General features: G+C 41.2%; 1 protein-coding gene across 1 annotated transcript in view; it reads left to right on the forward strand.

The window, feature by feature from the left end:
- Positions 1-34: 34 nt before the first annotated feature.
- The window catches only part of CSNK2A2 (casein kinase 2, alpha prime polypeptide), an 81,361-nt gene continuing 58,668 nt past the window's right edge, over positions 35-22,727 (forward strand). The window contains exon 1 of the mRNA XM_006878918.1: positions 35-57. Within this exon, the coding sequence (XP_006878980.1) occupies positions 35-57 (23 nt within the window). The remainder of the gene's footprint in view (positions 58-22,727) is intronic.

Genomic DNA, 22,727 nt, shown 5'->3' on the forward strand with positions numbered 1-22,727 from the left:
AAAGTACGCACTCACCGGAGCCCTGCACGTTGCCATGGCGACAGGACGCGTACAGGGGCAAGGGGCGGGGCTTGTGCTGGCCCCACCCAAGTTTCCCCTCTCCCTGCAAAGCAGACCTGCTCAAGGCCAAACTCACCAGCACTTGTACTTCCACTTCCTCATCGGCAAATTTTAAATTAAAATAATAATTCAGTGATTGGGGTAATGGGAAGAGATGTGTCAGAGACAGTGAAGTTGGCACAGGGCAGAGCAGGATTTAGGGCTCTCGCACATATGGTCGCTATGAGTTGCAAGCAACTCAACAACACATAACAACAGCAACAATAATACCAACTACAGTAACTGAGCACTAACTGACTGTAGCATATTTTCAGTTGCCTCCTATGCATGTGAAAATTGATCGAAGAATTGGCGTCTTTGAATTTAGTGTTGGAAGATTATTGGATTGCCACAGATTGGAAAAAAAAAAATCAAACAACAAACAAAACCCACCTCAAACAGGTCAGTCGTGGAGGAAGCATAACCAAGATGCTCCTTAGAAGTTAAGATCCTAGGGAGCTCCGGTGGCCTAGTGGCAAGAAGCTACACTGCAATCTCAAAAGTGTGCGGTTCGAATCCACCAGATGCTCTGCTAGAGAAGGAGGGATAATCTCCTCCTGTACCAGTCAGATCCGATTTGACGGTACACACACACACAAAAATAATGAAGAAAAAAAAAAGTTAAGATCCTGAGATTTCATCTCACATACTGTGGGCATATATTAGGGGTGCCAGTTACCGGAGAAAGATGTCATATTTAGTAGACAGATGGTCAGCATAGAAGAGGAGGACCATGAATGAGATGGATGGACATCAGTGGGATTAAGGACATCAGAGCTTGTGAAGATGACTTGGGGTGTGTGTGTGTGTGTGTGTGTGTGTGGTTCAGTTGTGCACAAGGTTGGTGTGAGTTAGTCACCTGGATGGCATCTAACCACAACAGTGAAAATCCTCACAACAATTTTCTAATAGTATTTCTCGTTCTCTAACAAGGAGAGTGAAAACAATTTGTGATGCCAACCTTCTTCCCCATCTTCTCCATGGGGTCCCTACTCTGTGTACCAGGCAGCAATTCATACATAATAACCGTAGTTTTTCCTCTGATTATTGGCACCAGGTAGAGTGGCTAACATCTCAGACAGTGACAATCCAAGTGGCAGCGAGGAGGTGGCATAACACAAAATCTCATTCACTGTCAGTGGTACCACCGGTCTGGAAGACAATTTAGCAATTTTTACAAAACTAAACATAACTTCTCTACCTTTTTAGAGTTGTGAATTGAAGGAACTTTTATTTCATAAAATTTTTCAATCTAGGAAAGATTAAATCTCTTCTAGCAACATGTCCAAAGTAAGTGAGATGGAGTTTCCCTATGTTTGTCTCTGAGGAACACATTGGCTGTACTTCCAAGACCTATCTGTTTTTTTGCCAGGCTGTGAGATGTTCAGTACTCTTCTCCAACACTGCAACTCAAATGCATAGATTCTTCTTCTGGTTTTTCCATTCTACCTCTCATATACATTTTGTTTCAAGACATCAAAATGCATTTCTCAGCTCTCCCCCTCTCTGTTTTCCTTTACATTAATCTTTCTGTCTATTCCTTCCTGTCTTTAGGCTTTATTCTTAGGCAAATGCTGCCTTTTGGCCTTGAATAGTTAGTAATTCCAAAGAGGGAGTGCCTCCTTGGTGTTATTGATTACCTTATTGTTTGATTGAAAATTGAGTCATGAGGATGAATTTTGTGCTGCCTGGAAGGCTATAGACGTAGTCTAACCAGATGATCCAGGAAATCACACTCTTAGCTATTTCCCATGTGAGTTGAGAATGTATTCCCTGTGAAACCTGGACACGAGTGGAATGTGTAATTGTTAGGTGCTGTCGAGTCAAGTATGACTCATAGTGACCCTAGGAACAACAGATCTGAACTTTGTCCAATCCTGTGACATCTTTATTATCTCTGACATACTGGAGCCCGTTGCTGCAGTCATTGCATCAATCTATCTCATTCAGGGTCTTCTCTTTCACTGACCCTCTACCTTTCCAAGCAATAGTCTCTCTCAGCAACATGTCCAAAGTATGTGAGAGGAAGTTTCTCCACCCTTGCCTCTCAAGAGGACTCTGCACTTTTTCCAAGACCTCTGTTGTTTGTTGGGCAGTCCATGAAATACTCAGTACTCTTCTCCAACACCATAACTCAAAGACATCAATTCTCCTGATTCATTCTCCAGCTCTCAGATGCCTAGCAGGTGATGAAAATACCATGGCCTGAATCAGGCACACCTTAGTCTTCAAATTGACGTCATTGCTCCTCAGAAGGTCCCTGATAGACTTGCCCAGTGCAGTATGTCCCCTGATCATTTGGCTGCTGATATCAGGGGTGTTGACTGTGGGTCAAAGTAAGTTAATATAATTGACTATTTCAATCTTTTCTCTATCATGTTATTGCTTAATTAGTCCAGACGTGAGGATTTTTGTCTTCTTGATATTGAGATGCAAGTCACATTGATTAAAATGCAGAGAGCATTTCAAGTCCTCTTCCCTTTCAGAGAGCAAGGTGTGTCATCTGGATAACACAGGTTGTTGATGAGCCTGATGCCACATTCTTCTTTATAGAATCCAGCTTTTTACATTATTTCCTCAGTATACAAAATGCATTGGTATGGAGATAGGATACAACCTTCACACATACATTTCTTAATTTTAAACCATATGGTGTTTCCTGGCTCTGTTCAGACAACTAGGTTTAGGTTACAAGTTTTGTGTGAGCATAATTAAGTGTTCTGGGATACCCATTCTTCTCAATATTAGTTATGATCTACACAGTCAAATGCCTTTGCATAGTCAATAAAACACAAATAGACATTCTTCTGGTATTCTTTGTTTTCAGCCAAGATCCAGCTGACATCAGCAATGATATCCCTGGTGCCATGGCCCTTTTAAAACCCAGCTTAAACTTAGGGAGTTTTCTGTCAATGTATTGTACTAGCTGTTTTAGGATGATCTTCAGCAATAATTTGCTTGCATGAGATATTAATGATATATTTGACAAATTCCACATTCTGTTGAATCAACTTTCTTGAGAATGGAAATAAATATAGATTTCTTCCAGTTAGTTAGCTAAGCAGCTGTCTTTAAAATTCCTGGTATATCAGACAAACGTCTTAACTTATGTTAAAAAAAAATCGAAGTAAATTTCTGTTATTTTTGTACGATTTATGATTTGAAAAAATCTTTACAAATAAATTTTGATTCTATCTTTGCCTTTAAAAAAAAATTCCTGGTATAGACTGGTGAGCATGTCCAGAGCTGCATCGCTTAGTTGAAACATGTTACTTGGTATGCCATCAATTCCTGGGGTCTTATTTTTTTACCAGTACCTTCAATACACCTTGAACTTCATCCTTCATTATCATGGACTCTTGTTCACATGAAACATCAAGACATTTTCCAGTGTCAACACATTCTTTTTGGTACAGTGACTGTGTATTTCTTCCATCTTTTTTTTGATGTTTCCTTGTATGCTCAAGATTTTGCCCAAAGCATCTCTCAGTAATGCAACTGGAGGCTTGAATTTGTGTGTAATTGTTGTTATTGTTGATTGCCTTTGAGTCGAGCATGACTCGTAGCGACCCTATGAACAAAAGGTCTGAAGCCCCTCTACAACTATCGACATTTATTAAAGTTCATAGAGTTTTTTGAGGCATGTTATTTAGGAAGTGGATGCCATTCCTGCTTCCAAAACCTGTTAGTATGTTATTGTTGTTAAGTGCCAATGAGTCTTTTGTGATGTGTAGAGACCCTATGTACAGGAGCTCTGAACCCTTGTGTAATTGTAGGAGACCCCAAATGGCTCAAATAGTTAAGCACTTAACAAATAGATGAAAGGTAAGGAGTTCAAACTCACTCAGAAGCACTGTGGAATCGAGGTCTGGAAAGTTCCTAACCTTAAAAACCTACAAAACACGATTCTCTTCTAATACATACAACAATAGCATTCAAAATTGCTAGAATTTGGAAGCAAACAGTATGACTTTCAATAGATGAACGGATACATAAGCTTTGGTGCATGCATCTATTATTCAGTGATAAAAAAGAAAAGAGCTAAAAAAAAGAAAAGAGTTCTAAAAGAACCACAAAAAGATAAGGAAGAAGCTTACATGCATATGACTAAGTGGCAAACATCAAATCCAGAAATGTTATATATGACATGATTTCAACAATATGATATGAAAGAGCAAAACTATAGAAACAGTCAGTGACAGCCAGGGACTGAATCAAGAACAGTGTGACCCAGGGTTCCAAGCCTGAACTGGCTACTGGATGCTTGGAGAAATTACTTAAAAGTTCCCACCTCTTTAAAATAAAGACTGTGCTTTCTGTGTGTGTGTGTGTGTGTGTGTGTGTGTGTGTGTGTGTGTGTGTGACTGCCTTGTGCATCTTCAAGATTACTACGAGGCTGCAATGAGAGAGATCACAAAAGAATAGTAGTTTAGAAAGTATGACACCAAGATAGGGCTCCCAGCACTGGAGAAGGAATCTACGAGAAACCCCTGTCCTGGCTTGTAACAGTAGATCATCAAGTAGAAAACTGACTCAGCTTGCAAGATTTTAAATGACCCTCACGATAATTGCCATTGTTATTTCTTAATATATTTATTGCTAATTAGGTAATATTCGTATTGCTTAACACCACCACTTATCACAATTATTGTTTTAGTTACTATTTGCCAGTGCTAGCTGCATGCCCAACACTGTGCTAAACACATTCCACACATTATCTTCTTTCAACAGCAAGATGATTCTATGAGATCCAGCTGCCTTGAGTGTCCCCTCCTTCCTCTGGAGAGACCTGAGGTTCAAAGAAGTGAAGCAACTCGCCCAAGGTCACATCACTCTTCCAGGGTATGGCTAAATCCAAATCTAGGTCTCTACCTACTGTATTTTTGTCCTATCTCCCCATCAGAGTGGGTAGTATGTGCTTATTTTGCCCCTTAGGTGACATTTCACAAGGTCCAGAGATATTTTTGGTTGTCACAACTTCTGGTTGTCAGAAGCTGCAGAGTCTGACTCACAGTGACCCTACGAACAATAGATCTGAACCTGGCCCTGTCTTACGCCATCCTCACGATATCTGATCTGCTCGAGCATTATACAGCAGCACCTTTTAATGTACAGAACCACCTACCACAAGGACTAATCCAGCTTGAAAGGTTAGTCGTGCTGGGTTTGAGAAATTCTGTTCCAAGAGGAAGTGTTTCTGAGGATATGGCTCTGCTCATAAGACCAGAAAGTCTCCCGGAGCAGCTTTGAATCTGGAGGGCACCCTCAGCCTCGCATGGTTGTGTACTTTAGAATGACGGCGTATTTTAAAATCAAGCAGATTGTGTCATCTTCGTAACACAAGTTGTTGATGAGTCTTCCTCTGATCTTGATGCCACATTCTTCTTCATATAGTCCAACCTTTGGAATGGTTTGTTCTGCATACAGATTGAATAAATATAGAGAAAGGATACAACCCTGAAAAACATCTTTCTTGATATTAAACCATGCAGCGTTTGCATGTTCTATACAAGAGTTTCTAAGTCTAGGTTTCACATGAGAACAATTTTAAGTGTTCTGGGATTCCAATTCTTCTCAGTGTTTACCATCATTTGTTATGATCCACACAGTCAAATACTTTTGCATAATCAGTAAAACAAACAGACATCCATCTGGTATATCTGCTTTCAGCCATGATTCATCTGACATAGGCAATGATATCCATTGTGCCATGGCTTCTTCTAAATATAGTCTGGATTTATGGCTAGGGCTCCTAAATTTGTTCCTATTTTCTCTCTGAGAATCCTTATCGTTGGCTTTTTGGCTTTAAAAAAAAATGACCTCTATATCCTTGATCTATCTTATATATGGTGTGAGGTATGGCTCTTTCTTCAGTTTTCTGTAGATAGATGTCCAGTTTTGTCAATACCATTTGTTGAAGAGTCTCTCACTTTCCCATTAATGGGTTCCACCTCCTTGTCTAAAATCAGTTGACCATAAGATTGATTTCTAGGTTCTTAATTTCACTCCATTAGTCTATGTATCTGTCCCTGTACCAGTGTCATGCCATTTGATTCTACAGCTATGTAGTAAAGTTTTGAGCTGTATAATGAGCATTAGATTTTGAGCTAGGAAGTATGATACCTTGTACAGTATTTTTCTTTTTCAGTAGAACTTTGCTTATTCAGAGTCTCTTTTCTTTCCAGATAAAGTTGGAAACTGCCTTTCCATCCCCGTGAAGAATGGCATTGATATCTATATTGGAATTACATTGAACTTGTAAATTGTTTTTATTTTCACAATATTAAATCTTTCTATGCATGAGCATAAAGAGTTCTAGTGGCCTAGTGACAAGAAGCTGTGCTATAATTCCTAAATCTTGCAGTTCTAATCCACCAGCTGCTCCATGGAAGAAGGATGGGCAATCTCCTCCTGTGCGATTAACTGCCTCTGAAGACCTACTGGAGGGTCAGCTATTGGTTGGTTCTGACCCAGTGCCACACAACAACAACAACAACAAAAACAACAATTCATGAGCATGATACAGTCTTCCATTTATCTAGCTCTCTTTGTTTCTTGTGGTAATGTTTTATTTTCTTTGTATAGGTCTTTTGCGTCTCTGGTTAAATATACTCCTAAGTATTTCATCTTACAGATGGCTTTTGTGATTGATATTATCTTTGTTATTTCCTTTTCAAAGCTCTCTTCATTATACTGTCAAGAATGCCAATTGATTTTTGTATGTTAATCTTATATCTTGCCACTTTGTTGAACTGGTCAACTCTCTTTTTGCTGTTGGGTCAGAACTGTAAATTTACAGAGTCTATACATTGCTGGGAGGGGATTGTTCTTCTTTCTCCCACAAAGCAGCTGATGAATTCAAACTCCTTGTGCTGGCAATGCAACTCCTTACTCACCAGGCCACCAGAGTTCCCTGAACTGGTGAAATAGGTCCAACAATTTTCTGGTTGAGAATTTGGGATTTTCTCTGTATACTATCCGATAAAGAATAGTATAAGGAATTTGCCTAGTGCTTACCTCGGATCATAAATCACTCTTTCATAGCCACATTAATATTCCTGAGAACCTAGGTATATTTTTTCATATTGTAATATATTCAATGTCTTACTTTGAAATCCTTTCAGCATAAATACATATGTAGGAAGATTTAGATATACTTCCCCCAGCCCTGTGAGACCTGTGAGAGTAAGTTTCAGACTTGATTTTTCTTTACTTCTTCTCTAAATGCTTCAGCATGAATTTCTTTAAAAGAAAGACATTTTCATAGTAAAAAAGAGATATTTTCTTATAGAACCAGAATAAGGTTATTTAAAAAAAAAAGTCAAGAAATTAACATCAGGCGAGCTCTGGTGGCCTAGTGGCAAGAAGCTGCACTATAATCCCAGAGATAACGCGGTTTGAATTCAACAGATGCACTGCTAGAGAAGGAGGGACAATTTCCTCCTGTACTAGTCAGATCTGATTGGACGGTACACACACAATAATAATAATTTTTTTTTAAAAAAGAAATTAACATCAATAGAATCTCTAATAATCTAAGACCCTTTATTATCATTTTATCAGTTGTCACACTAAGAATTTTTAGCAAAAAACACAAAACCAAACCCTTAGGGTTGCTTCTGGTGAAGGGTTTCCTCTCTTGGTGGTTATCTCTTTAGTTTCCTTTGATGTGAAGCAGCCCTCCTCTGTCTTGCCCTTTGACCTGGAGCAGTCTTTGTCTTCTGTTTCCATCTAGAGCAGTCTTTGTCTTTTACTCTGACATGGAGCCGTCTTGTCTGTCTTTTCTCTGGATCTAGAACGGTCCTGGTTTTGTTTGGTTTTGTTTTTCTTCTCTGGAGCATCCTTGTCTGTCTTTCCCTGTCATCTGGAACAGTCCTGTCTGTTTCTTCCTTTGATCAAATCAGGCCTTGTCTGTCTTTGCCTGTGATCTGGAGCAGCTTTGTTTGTCTTTCCCTGTCATCTGGAGCAGCTTTTTCTGTTTCTTCCTGTGATCTGGAACAGTCCTGGCCTTTTCCAATGTAGACATTTTTGCAGAGGGAGTCCAGCTGCTGTGTATGATGCTTCTCAAACTGAGTTTGTCAGATTTGTTCTGGAAATTGGCTCTGACTCTGCAGATCTGGTGGGGTTAGCCCAGAGTGGGGTTAGCCCAGAGGGGCTGTGTGTCTCCTGGGGTAGTGTGTCAGGTGACATGTGAACATGTGATGTCTGTGTGGTACCACCAGGCGAGAGTAACGTTGATTACTTGGTTAAAGGTTAGATTTCCCTATTGCTACTATTTTCCCCTTTGTCATGCATGAATATCTTGTGGGGAAATTCTTTTAAATATTTTATAACTATTCCCTTTCCCCTAACCCTTTCACTAGCCAATTTTAGTATTCACTGATGATGTGATGATGTGCATCTGAATAAATAGTTACTATGTATGTTGTATGTCCTGGAAAGGGTTAAACCGGGTGGCTCCCTGGAGGCAAGGATTTTGAGGCTCCGTCTAACATACTTTGGACATGTTGTAAGGAAGGATCAGTCCTTGGAGAGGGACATCATGCTTGGGAGGGTGGAGGGACAGCGCAAGAGGGGAAGGCCCTCTATGAGGTGGATTGATTCAGTGACTGGGGTAATCGGGATGGAAGTGTCAGAGACAGTGAGATTGGCACAGGACAGAGCAGAGTTTAGGGCTGTTGTACATAGGGTCGCTATGAGTCACAAGCGACTCGATGGCACATAACAACAGCACAACATGTATGTTGTTGTTGTTTTGTGCCATCAAGTCAGAATCCAGCCATAGATGACGTTCTCTAATGAGTTTTCAGAGCTAGTAAACCACATGGGAGGAAATGGCCCATTTTTCTCCCATGGAGAAGTTGGTGGATTCAAACTGAGTACCTTTGAGTTGACAGTGCAGCTCCTTACCACAAGCCCACCAGAATTCTCTGTTACTATGTATGGTGATTTTTCTACCTTCCCTAGCCAGGATTATGCTTTATTCATTTGAGCCTGTATGACCTCCTGGGTCTTTACAGTGCTGGTGGCCTACTGAGTAAGGAGATGTGCCATCAACCCAAAGGCATGCGGTTCAAATCCACCAGCTACTCCATTGGACAAAGATGCACTAACTCCTGTGTGATTTACCACCTCTAAAAACCTGCTGTGGGGTCAGCTATGTGCTGGTTCCAACTAGACAGAACATAACAACAAACATCTCCTTCACAGCTATGAGACTCAGCTTATCTGAACCTCCTTTGAAAACAAGTCAAAAAAGACATTTCTTAAAAGTTAAAGAAATGCACTGTTTCCTTGAAGAAACAAGAAATCCCTCCAACAATTCATATTAGCTTGTTACACACAGAACAAAAGTGTTTGTAAGTTTAGTTGCTAAAGTTCAATAGGCATACCCTCCCATTTAAAACCTTGAAATTCCCTACCGTTTTATAAATTATTAGCAAGAAAAGGGAAATACTTTTCTCAAAGTTATAGAGCTTGTCAATGTTTGAATAAAGCAATGTGAAGCTTCCCCCCAAAAAAATCAAGTGTTGCCTGCTCACCCCAGAGGGTTGCTAATATAATGAGATCAGGAGATGCCTATAAGTGGCTGCTAGTGTCGGGGGGTTTTCAGTCACTGGCTTCCAACCACCTGCTCCCCCGAACTTCTCACTGTACTCCATTTGTTGCCGTTTTGGCCACAGGCCTGAGTTCATTGCAAGCCACTTTCTGCATGACCTTAGACACAACAGCTTGGGCCTTGCCACCTGCCCTGAGTGAGTGGAATGACAGGGTGATGCATATTTTTATGCACGTTCGTCCACCCCAGAGGGCCACCAGTCTCCTAAAGGTAAAGATACCTGCTTTACCCACTGTTATGTCCCCGTGCCCCGAAAGTCGAGTGCTCAGAGGCTGTGTTGAATGAACAGACTCCCATTTTCAAGACTCTTTCCTGGTTTCTCTCCATTCTTTTTTTTTTTTTTTACTCTTTTCTCTACTCATCAAGCTTTGCACGATGACTAGGCAGGCTCAAGAAGAGTTCTGTACAAAAGCTCAAATTGAAATTGTCTCCTTTGTAAAAATTTTATATTGATTCGCATATGGGATTCACATAATTGTGTTTCATTCGTGTATGAAATTGCCCTTTATTTCTAATTGTCCTTTATTTCAGAATCACTGAAACAGGGCATTCAGTGCACTCCAGCCCCACTGAGGGCTCATGTGGAAAAGGGGCGCCACCTCTACTCCCCCAGACAAGTGAGTCATCCTGTCAACATGCCCTTCTGACATCACAGCAAGTTCTACCAGATGCCCTGGAGCTGGGCTCCACCCTTGCTAAACCAGAACTGAACCCTCTTCTAGGTCAAAAGCACACGCCATATACCAAGACAGAGCTACCAGGACCCCAGGATCCTTTCCTATACAAAAGTTTTTCAGATTATTATAGTCTTTGGGAAGCAAAAACAAATATTACTGAATCACATAGAGGAAAAAGAGAACTATTTCCCATCCTGTTGTCCATTCTAGTTGTTGTTGTTGTTGTTGATGTTTGGTGCAATCCGGTGGATCTGAACCCTGCCCTACCCTGGACTGTTCTCACTTTCTCTGATATGCTCACAGCCATCGTAGTTAGTTTCCGTCCATCTTGTTGAGGGTCTTCCTCTCTTCCTCTGACCTCCCACCTTTCCCAGAATGCTCTTTTTCCAAAGACTGGCCCCTCCTGACAACATGTCCAAAGTACGGGAGACAAATTTCACCATCCTTGCCTCTAAGCAGCACCCTAGTTGCATTTCCTCCAAGACAGATTGATTTGTTCTTTTGTCAGTGCAGTGGATATTCTGTTTTCTTCCCTAACAGCACAATTCAAAGGCATCAATTCTCCTTTCATCATCCTTATTCACTGTCCAGTCTTCAGATGTGTAGGAAGTAATTGAAAAGGCAGTGGCTTGGATCAGGCATACTTTAAACCGACATTATTGCTCTTTAGCACTTTGGAGAGATCCTTGACAGCCAACTTTCCCAATGCAACGTGTCTTTCGATTTCCAGACTGCTGTTACCCAGAAGGCGGCAATAGCGGCTGAGAAGGGTGTGAAATATTGAATAGGAAAAGCAGGAGAACGCAGAGCCATAAAGAGTGGCGTGGCCTTCTTGACCAGCTCTCCACGTGGTGTAAGAACCCAGCAGGGCAGCAATAGCTGCAACAGTGGTAACTGCAGGAAAGGTCCAGTCTCCTCCCTGTCCCCTGTGCCTCAGCCAGCATCTCACCAGGTGGTTCCCCCCACCCTCCTACCCCTGACCCTTTAGCCTTCCCAGACCCAGCTGTCCCTCAGGCCATGCCCACTCGATTCTCTGTCTGAAGGCAGAAGCTCTACGGAAAAGCCCCTCCTGACCCACAGTCAGTCCCCGGATTAGCAGGAGCATCTCCATTGACTGGGAAACACCCAGCCCCAGGACTGGCAAAGACACCATCTTCAGTCAGATGGACTAGCCTGGGCTCCTATGGGGCCAGCAGAAATTCTGCTCCAGATTGGATTTCCTACCTCTTGATACCTCCTGGACACACCTTTCCCCTAGCCTGCATGTTTGTTTCATGATATTTATACACTTGCTTGTTTAAGGCTTGCTCTTAAAGGACACAGGACTTCTCTGTCTGTTTGTTGTACTGGGGTGATTCACAAGTGGCTCTGATGCTGAGAGCTTTGCCACTGGTATTTCTAATAGTAGCAGGGTCCCCCGTGGTGAACAGGTCTCAGCAGATCTTCCAGACTAAGCCAGACTGGACAACCACTTCTAAAATAACAGACCTTCAAACACTCTATGAATAACAGAAGAATATTAGATAAAGTATTGGAAGTAGAGCTTTTTCAACAGCAACATACTTAAAAATTTAGAAATAGCTGCCAACATCCATTAATAATTGGAAAATAGAATGTAGGAGTCTAGGAACATTAGAAGTTGCCAAAAATTAAATGGAACACATAAAGATCGATTCTAGGCATTAGTGAGGTAAGAGGAACGGGTAGTGACCACTTTGAATCAGATAAGCATATGACCATTATGCCCTGAGTGACAAATTGAGGAAGAATGCTATTGTCAAAAAGAATATTTCAGGGGAGTTCTGGTGGCCTAGTGGCAAGAAGCTGTACTGCAATCCCAGAGGTACACGGTTCAAATCCACCAGATGCTCTGCCAGAGAAGGAGGGACAATTTCCTCCTGTACCAGTCAGATCTGATTTGATGTTACATGCACAAAAAATAACAATAAAATAAAAAAATTCATAAAAAATTAAAAAAAATATTTCAAGATCTTTCCTGAAGTGCAATGCTATGAGTGGTATTGTGAAAAACTTTGTCAGTACCAATTGTTTGCTTTGTATCAAAAAGTTAGATAATGTAAAAAAAATAATAATAAAGAAGAAATTAGGACAATGAAGAAAGATGATGGAAATGAACTGATGGCTTTGAGTTATGGTGTTGGTGAAGGGTACAGAATGGCGATGGACCACCAAAGAACACAGCAATCTGTCTCAGTATGTGCAGCCAGGGTGCTCATTTCAGGCAAAGACGGTGAAACTTAATCTCAGATACTTGGTGCATGTGGTTAGATAACCTTTGGCTAAGACACCATACTAGGAAGGGTAAAGGGTCAGATAAAAAGAGAATGAACTTTAAAAAAAAATTAAATGAAAATTTACAGAGACTTTGGATTTCCATTCATTCATTGTTGCACTTTTCTCCCTGCCCACCCCTCCTCCTCCAGAACACTCTTCTCTTTGAAAAGTAAAAGAAAAATTATTTCGTTGTTTTACAATCCCTTCCCCCAGGTCCACTCCATCATGCTGCCTTCATTCTGGACTCCTGTCATGACAATAATACCTAATCACATATCCCTTTTAAATAGTTTTCTCCCTTGTCTGTTTCAATGCAGTCTACATTATTTATCCCATCTCTCTCAGTCTCCCCCCAACACCCAGGTCAGTCCTGTTTTACAACAGTGGCACTATGCAGTATTTGTCCTTTTGTGACTGAGATACTTCACTCAGCATAAAGTCCTCCAGAGTCACCCATTTTGAATAATAATATTGCATGAGTTCCTTGTTTTTCAATGCAGCATAATATTCCATTGTGTGGATATACCACAACTTCTCTACCCATTCATTTGTTGATGGGCACTTAGGTTGTTTCCAACTCCTTGCTATTGTGGACAAAGCCACGATAAACATGGGTGTGCATATATCTGCTTGCAAGTCAGTTATGGTCTCTTTGGAGTATATTCCCAGTAGTGGAATTGCTGGGTCAAATGGTATCTCTATTTGCAACTTTTTGAGAAAGCACTACACCACCTTCCACAGTGGTTGCACCATTTTACACTTCCGCCAACAGTGAATAAGGGTTCCAGTTTCTCCACAATCTCGCCAGCATTTGTTGCTTGCTGTTCTGTTAAATTTTGCTATTCTTACTGGGGTGAGATGATATTGCATAGTTGCTTTGAGAGAATAAACTTTAACAAGATGGATTGACAAGATGACTGTAACAGTTGGGGTGAACATGGTGGTGAGAACAGTGCAGTATAGTGCCCTCCTCACTCCGACTTACACATCCCACCTCCACAACTTTTCACTGGTTTCTTCTCAGATTTTTTTTCAAAGTTCCTGAACAAGGTGCTTACACTGTAATTTTTGTAAAAATTTTATATTTCTTTTTAATTTGGTGTACCATCAAATTGGATCCGATGGGCACAGAAGGAATTTGCCCCTCCTTCTCCAGCAGAGCATCTGGTGGATTGGAACCGTGCACCCTTAGGATTGCAGTGCAGCTTCTTGCCACTCAGCCAGCAGAGCTCACTTACACTGCAAACTATTAGTTTATCCCTGTGACACAAAGCCTTTGGAAGCAGGAGTGGCATCCACTTCCTAAACAACGTGCCTCTGGAAACTATGAACTTGGAGAAAAGACGATGGGCTTTAGGTCTTTTGTTCATCAGGTTCGTATGAGTCCTGCTCGACTCGATGGCAATCAACAACAACGTAAAAGACCTACTACTTATTTAGCATTTGTCGTTGACAAGTGGGCTTCAAGTTATGGTAACTCCGGCTCCGGGTGACTCCATGTGTGTCAGAGAAGAGTCGTGCTCTGAGGATTTTCATTGTCCTTGGAAGTAATTCACCAGGCTTTCCCTTTAACCTGTTTATGGATGAACTCGGATCTCCAAATTTGAGGTCAGTCAGTTCGTTAGCTATTTGCAACAGCCAGCGACTCCATAATCTGTTATATATCTATTACTGAACAGCATAAATCTATTGCTTTCTGATTGTGGTTGCAAGAAATTTACACTCACCACCTCCACTCACTTGCCTTTTGAAGAAAGAATATGGCAGTTGCCCCCACCCCCACCCCCAAGCTTGATCACTTCCTGAGAAACTTGATAAACCCTAAGCTGGTCACATCAAAGACCAGACCAGACAATGGATCCTGATAAGAGTCTGAGCTTAATTGGTCAGCAAAGAAGAGGAAGACATGGAGACTGCCACGATGAACTCTGATGTATCAGGAAGTGTGACATTGGTAAAGAATAGCACGTGGTTTAGATCTGCTGTTCATAGGGTTGCTGTGAGTCATACTCAACTTGACATCACCTAACAATACCAGGGCCTCCAGAAGAAAAAGACTGGTAACCCAATTACAAAATGGTCAAAAGACACAAAAGCCTTTTTGCAGAGGAAGACATTCAGATGGCCAACAGACCCATTAAGAAGTGCTCAAAAATCACTGGTATTAAGAGAGATGTAAATAAAAACCACAATAAAAGTTCATTTAATCAAGAAAAAAAAAGAGTCTGAGCTTAATTAAAAATAGCTAAAACCTAACTTAATTAACATGCCAAATTCCGAGAGGTACCATCTTAGTACTCCCCAGGACACCTATAAAAGGAAACCTACCCAAACTGCCCATGAGTCATTTTAACCCTGTCTGTGTGCTGTGTGGCATTGCTCTCAGACCCCACAATAAAGGCCTGTTCGTTTCTTGGTACCAATTTCTTTATTTCTCTCCCTCTTGCTCTTTTTTATGTCTAAGCTCCCTACTTCCATTTTTCTCACATGACTCATGTGACAATTTTCTAGCTAAATAAGGGTTCCCTGTTTAATGATTATAAGCTCGGGAGCTATTTTCCCTATTAAGCAGTAGATCTCAACTTGGGTTGCGTATAAACATCACCCTTCTCTCCCGTTCCCCAAAATGGGCTTGCGCGTCGTGGAAATTGTGGAATGGCGCCAAATTGGGCAAGGCGTCAATTTGTTGTACATAGGGTCACTGTGAGTCATAGTGGCCTGGGTAGTACCTGCCAGCATAGGTCCCTGTTTCCTGAATCCATTTTCTCTTTCTAGAATTATTACCTTCCTTTTGCTGAAGGCCGGGAGCTCTGGTAGCCTAATGGGTAAAAAATTGCACAGCCCACTGAAAGGCAGGAGCTTCAAATCCATCGGCTGCTCTGCAAAAGACAGATGAGAAATTTCCTCACCTTCGATTTACAGCCTTTGAAAAGTTGCTGAAGGATCTGCGGTGACCACGAGTTCTGACTCGATGACAATGAGGGTGGTCGAGGGAACTTGCCGTGTGCAGTGGGCTCGGGCAGAGAAGGCCAAGAGGAACTGTGCTGCTCACCTGGCCATTGGAACCTGCCAGCGACTCCACCGGAGAGACATGGGCCGTGTCCTCCAGTGTGGTTTACGCCTTTGAAACCTCAACGGAGGTTCAGCTAAGAGCTGGTTCCCAGGTTGGAGTTTGTTTTGTTTGGTTGGTGTTTTGTTTTGTTTGGGGGCAGGTGTCCCTGTGAGTACATCCTGTAGTAATTTCCTGAGAAAAGATGCATAAAGAGTGTATTTTTCGGGGGAGCTCTGGTGGCCTAGTGGCAAGGAGCTGCAACTACGATCCCAGAGGCGCACGGTTCGAATCCAACAGATGCTCTGCCAGGGAAGGAGGGACAATCTCCTCCTGTACCAGTCAGATCTGATTTGATGGTACACGCACACAAAAATAATAAAATAAAAAAAAGAGTGTATTTTTCAAGGCATCACATGTATGAAGATATTTTTATTTTTGTCTCAAAATATAATAAATTAAGGCTTTGACTTGTATAACATTTCAAAGTTGATTATTTTTGTGTCTAAGACTTTTTTAATCCATTTTACACTTTGTTCTAGTATTTTATATATTGGGTTGTTGTTTGGTTTTTTTAACAAGTTCAATGTCTGTCTCATTCTCAATCTTATTTATAAGTTTCTGTGTAATATTTATAGAAGATTTTAGGCTGCATTCTTTAACTGAATGTTCTGAAGTTTCATAATGATCTATTCTAAATGTGATTTTTTTTTTCTTATTGTGTACTGTCGAGTCAGATCTGACTGGCACGGGAGGAGATTGCCCCTCCTTCTCCAGCGGAGCATCTGGTGGATTCGAAACGCACACCTTCACAATTACAGTGCAGTTTCTTGCCACTAGGCCACCAGAGTGTCCTTTGTATGTGACTTTTAAAATTCCTTTTGCTGGTTGCTTGAATGGTCTCTTTCAATCTTGCAATTTTGCAAGTGAGATCTATCTATATATTTATGTTGTTGTCTGTTGCTGTTTATTGTTGGAACCAATCCATAGCTGACCCTCCAGCAGCTTTTCAAAGGCAGTAAATCACGTGGAAAGAGATTGTCCATCCTTCTCCTGGTGGAAGCTGGTGAAAAAAAAAATTAGACCTGCATGTCTTTGGGATTGAAGACAGTATCATTTTAAGAATTTGTGGGTTAGCAGGATGGTGGCCATGGAGGTCAGAATCAGCTAAGGAGTGTGTAACCACTCACCTGCCAAATAAGAAGAATTAGGAAAAAAAAGGGGGGAAATTAATGTGTCATATTTTCACAGTAAACAGAAGAGAGAAATGCTTTGGACTGTGCATGAGAGAGGAAAGAGGAATGCAGGTTGGCTCCTGGGCTGGGCTCCTCCAAAGAGGCCCTGGCTCTTTCTAAGGTATGATTTAATGACTGTCCGGAAGAAAATGACCTCCTTCTTCATCCTACTACACTGTCTAAGATTCCATTCCCTTCTCAGGGGTAAATAAGTTGCCACCTTTTAAAAAAATGTAAATATTGATGGGAGAGGAAGGTATCTTGCAAGCAGCCAAGATTTCAAATTAGCTTATCAGATGTAGACTCACACCCTATGAGGATTGAGCTTTGAGAAGTTTTGACTCACTGGGAAGAGTAAAGGAGGGATATGAAGGCACCATGGTTGAAAGAGAGAAGCTTTGCTAAAAGGACTATATTCCAGGAAGAGGCCAGAACTGGGTAAATGGCACAAGGGGCCTATTGAGAAAGAGTTCACCTTCGTTAGGTAATGACAAAATTGGCATACAACGGTGATAAAGTCATTAATTATATGCACAAATTGTACCAAGTGTGCTGCAAGTAATTTCTCTTTTATTTATTCATTTATATAATAAATACTTTCACAGAACTACAAATGCAGGGTAGCACAAATGGTTTGCTCTTGGCTACTAACTAAAAACTTAGTGATTTGAATCTGCCCAGTGGTGCAGTGGAAGCAAGGCCTGGCAATTTGCTGCCACACAATCTCTTAGGAAATAACATTGCTGCTGGGCTCCAGTGGCTTCCTATTTTGCTTGCTATAAAAGCTGAAGGTCTTACAATGGCCTATAGATGCTACCTGAACTATTTCCTGTCTTCCCTGACACTTGTCTTGGAAAGCGACATCATGCTTGGAAGAGTGGAGAGTGAGCAAAGGGGGGGCAGATGACTCTCAATGAGGTGGATTGAAACAATGGGCTCAAGTGTGTTCAGAAGATCAGTTGTTAAAAATATCATCCAAAAAAATACAAATTAATCACATCAGTAAAAAAGACTGACTTTGTAGTAGGGAAATTTGACTAACATCAATTTATCAAGTGAAAATGGATTCAGGAGACTCTTAGTGACCCTATGAACAACGGAGTCTGCTGTCAGAAAACTCTCCAAGTCCTGAAGAACAATGATATCAGATTAGAGACTAAGGTGCACCTGATTCAACCCATAGTCTTTCTATTCACTTACTATGCATCTGAGAGTTGGATAATGAATAAGGATAAGACAAGAATTGTTGCCTTTGAGTTGTTGGAGAAGAGTATTGAATATCCCGTGGAGTGCCAAAAGAACAAACGGATGTGTCTTAGAGAAGGACCAACCAGAGTGCTGCTCTTTGGAACCAAGAATGGTGAAAAGGTGGAGGAAATGGACTGATACAGTGTCTGTGACAATGAACTCAAATGTGTTGGGAATGATAAGGACGGCACAGGAGAGGACAGGGTTCAGATCTGTTGTTTATAAGGTCACTGAGTCATACTCAACTCGATGACACTTAATAGCAACATGCATCGTCCAGGATCAGACACATTTCAATTTCTTGTATTAAGGATTGCAATGAGTCAGAATTTACTCGATGATACCTGACAACAATACACGTCTTTGGCAGAAATGTCACAGAAATGATGCCATGTTTCTCTCATTGTATTCTAACAAGTGAAACACAATTTCTACTTACTTAATTTCTAGAGTCCTCATAAAGGAGCCCTAGTTGAGTAATTATTGAGCATTGGCCTACGAACTCTACTTGCATGCCACTGGAGGAATGACTTGATGATGAACTCCCTTAAAGACTGTTGCCTTGGAAACTGTGTGTGGCAGTTTTCCTCTGATATATAGGTTTTCCTTGAGTCAAATCCAACTCCAGGACACCGCATGACAGCAGCAATCCTTTTGACAGAAAGGCAGTCAAGAAACACAACAACTAAATGTCGTGGGTGATTCCAGGAGGATCGTTTTGTTCTAAATAACATTATTTGCACAAATGGAAAACTTAGAGTTTAGCATTAAGACTTAGGATTTTTTTAATTAATTTTAATGAACATTTACAGAGATTTTGGGTTTCCACTCATTCATTGTTGCTAGATTTAGGATTTTGAGGTCATATTTAAATTAGATTGAGGATGTTGAGGTCATAGAGCATCGGTGTGGTAGAATCAATGGTAATTCTTCTACTAATTAGGGCAGGGTCCTTCATGACTGAATGATGGTTCCATCAATGACACTAATATCTGGTCTGTTTGCACAGCCATCTCCCACTTTGCCCACTGCTGTCTGTGTTTCCTTCCCCACTTTCTCAATGGGAAGATTGGTCACCTCACATTAGCGAAGTGCAGGTTTAATTCCCTTGTTGGCATTGGATTGTGTTTTCAGGATTGCCTGGCCATCCATGTGAACTATTTCCTGTGCTTTCTGGGGGGAGCAGAGCTGATAGCCCTTACGTCCACGGCGTCCATCCACTTGGACCTCGAGAGTCTATGGCATCTCAGTGAGGACCAAGAGTGTCCAGACGTTTGCCTTTCTAAAACAAAAAAATAGAGTCTCAATTGCAACATCTTTTTTCTTTTTTGGTTCTTGTTGTTTTGTTTTGGTTTTTTATTTTAAATTCATTTTAATGAATTTCTTTTAAATTTATTTTCTTTTACAGAGTTGCCTCTTTCATTTTGTTTTGCTGTAAGGGAAGGCAGCTAGTGTCGAGCTGGGAGGCGTAAGCTATCGCATCTCAGGTTCAGAGTCGTGCAAACTGATGCTCTAAAATGAAGGTGCACAGGGGTGGGTGAAGGGGAACACATTCCTCCCGATGGCTTTATCTGTATCCCTTAGAAGAGCTGAGTTTCCTGGGAAGCAAATCCCTTTGCTTCAAGAAAACGCCAGATGTAAGGTGATAGAAAAATGCTTTTTACTGGAGACAAATTCAGAAGTCACAAAGTCAGAAGCACTGCAGCTACTACTGTATTTATTGACTACTGCCAGAGCGGAAGATAATGCTAAATTTAATTTAGAGGTTAGTGCATAAAGGTGCGATTTTTTTTTCTTATAGGGTGGAGCACTTAGTGTGTCCAAGTTTACAGAGCCATTGTGTGCTGGTCTCAGAACCACCTGGAGGGTCTTTGAGTTAGCATGAGCTGGGCTGGAGAGGGACCACATTCAAAGGAAGAACAAAGGATTCAAGGAATATCAACATGTCAACGAAGGGAGTAGACAGCCTCACCTACCATGGAGTGCCCCTCCCTGCCTTCCCTAGAAGAGCACCCACCTGGCTAAAACACAATACAATGTCTCTCCCTTCTCTCCCTAAAGACCCTCACTAGTCCACTTTAGGGTGTGGTATTTCCCTGGTCTGTCCCTCTGCCTGTTTAAGGAATCCCACCCAGGAGACCCCTTAATAAAGCTTCTTTAGCTTCCTTTCTTTCTCTGGTCCCTTCCTTGAGTCCTTGGCCTTACATCAAATGTGAAGACCTAACAGAGAGCTGACAAGTCCTCCTGGGAAAGGCCCCAGAAGAACCCTCTGGGAGGGAAAACAATGCAGACCCGAATCAGGGCAGAGGCTTTGGCACCAAGAGAGACTGAGAGCAAGCTAGCTGGCTTTGGCCACGTGATGGTTTGTTGCGGGTAGTTTTGGGTACCGGACATGGAAGAGCAATTTGGATAACTTACTGTTAATTGTTGCTGTTTTCAAATTGTGCTTAAAGGGAAAGTTTACAAAACAATTGGATTTTCATGAAATAGCTCATACAGATTTTGCTCTGTGGCATCCATTACTGTCCCCTCACCGGGATGGCACACTTCCGACTTTGGCCATGGGATTCTCATCTGCCCTCATCCTCTGATCCCGTCCCTTCCTGCATCCTGGGCTTTCTCCTTCCGCAAATACTTCCCTTTTGATCTTGCCTGGTTGGTTACTTGAAAGAATGAGTACTTCCCTGAGCTGTTGTTCACCTAACCAACATTTCTGTAGTTTGTCTGAAAATGGAGCCACATAAACAAGTTTCATTCCAGACATAAAGGGCTACTAAGGGCCACAGGACAGGGCTAGGTTAGAGCCATTGTTTGCAGGGTCACTGTGAGTCGCTGTCAACTCAGTGGCAGTAATAACAACAACAAGTGCCATCGTCTCCAGCATTATACCTGCCTCTGATGGACCTGCAAGCCTACTCAGTTTTGTGATTTTGACTTTTGTTCTAGGAGTGGTAGCTGGCCATCTCAGGGTCATGGAGGTTGAAGTTGAAGTTGAAGTTCATTGGTCTTTTGGACTGATTTGTTTATATGCATCTTTTATTTTTTTCCTCTTGTTTTTTTTTTGTTGTTGTTATGAGCAAGGAGAGACCAGAGTAGACCACAGCTGCTATTCAAAATAAGATGTAGAATATTGTTTTTGTGGACAATGATGTTTGAAAAATAATAAATACATTTATTATTTTATATATAATGACTGCAATGAGTTTAGGCATAGCAGAGATTTGTGAGAATAGTGTGGGATTGGACAGGGTTCCTTGGAGTCAAAGGGGACTGACTGTCACTTGACAAAAACATGCCAATTAACCTTCTGTCCCCTCCAAGGGTCTGGTCCTGAGTCCCCAGGGCTAGCAACTCATCCCTTCAAGCTGTTTGGCTATGATTAAAACATTTATATAACTTTTCTTGCTGCTTGTTTGTGCTACCATATATATGGATGGAGTTACAAGACATACAAATATAAATGGATAACTATTGTCTGACAAACCTATGAATGTATGGTCATGAGTGTAGTCCCTTCCACCTGTCTACATCTGTTCATCCTGCCTGTCTGCTCATGTATTCATTCGTAGGTTGTTGTTGTTATGTGCCATCAAGTCACCTGCAACCCATAGAGACCCTGTGGACAACAACTCTGAACCCTTAAGTGTGCTCTGCTGTACATAGGATTTTTGAAGGCCTGTTATATTTCAGATGTAGATGGCCAATCCTTCTGCCTAGTCTGTCTTAGATTGGATGCTTTGTATTTGTAGATTAACGTTTGTTATTTCCGATAGCACAGTCAGGAGTATAATGATGTTTGCATTTGGCATCTCTATATCTTGTGCATCCCTCTCTGTTTTCTTTGTCTTTGATGCTCCTCTTACTGGCTTTTGCCTTTCTTCTCTCACATACTAATTAATACATGTCTGTTATCAACTTAATGATTTCCCCCCTCTCTTCTCCCTCCCCTCCCATTTCTAGTAACCATCAAAGAATGTTTCATTTTGTGTGAAACTTTTCCTTAGTTTCTTACAGCAGTGGATTTGCACCACGCCTCTCCTTTGGTGAGTGAATTATTTAACTCAGCAGAATGTCCTCAAATCCAGCTGTATCTTCTCTTTTATGAGATGAAAGATATTACAGGCCATAATGGAGGGAAATACCCCTTACTTGGATTCAGGCAGTGCTGAGACTAAAAGTATAGAATTGTATGCTAAGCATAATCTTTTTTTATAATGGATTATAATCAGATAACGGAGGTGAGGAGGGAAAATCTTGACATAATTCTCCTATTACATTATTTAATACGTGGTTTGGGGAGATGCCATCAGTCCTTGACACCATATAAAGGAACACAGTCTCAGGGATTGTTAAGATACAGACACCGTTAGGGGGCATGAGTCTATCTACCACAGTGTTTGTTTGGTGGGGTTTTTTTTTAAGTTTTTTAAGAGTATCAGAAGTCATTATATTGATGATACATATTATTTCTTTTTTAAATTTAATTTTATTTTTTTTATTTTAAT

The sequence above is a fragment of the Elephantulus edwardii genome, unplaced genomic scaffold (genome assembly GCF_000299155.1).
Source record: "Elephantulus edwardii isolate Elephantulus edwardi_28Jun2011 unplaced genomic scaffold, EleEdw1.0 scaffold00001, whole genome shotgun sequence".
NCBI classification, from domain to species: domain Eukaryota; kingdom Metazoa; phylum Chordata; class Mammalia; order Macroscelidea; family Macroscelididae; genus Elephantulus; species Elephantulus edwardii.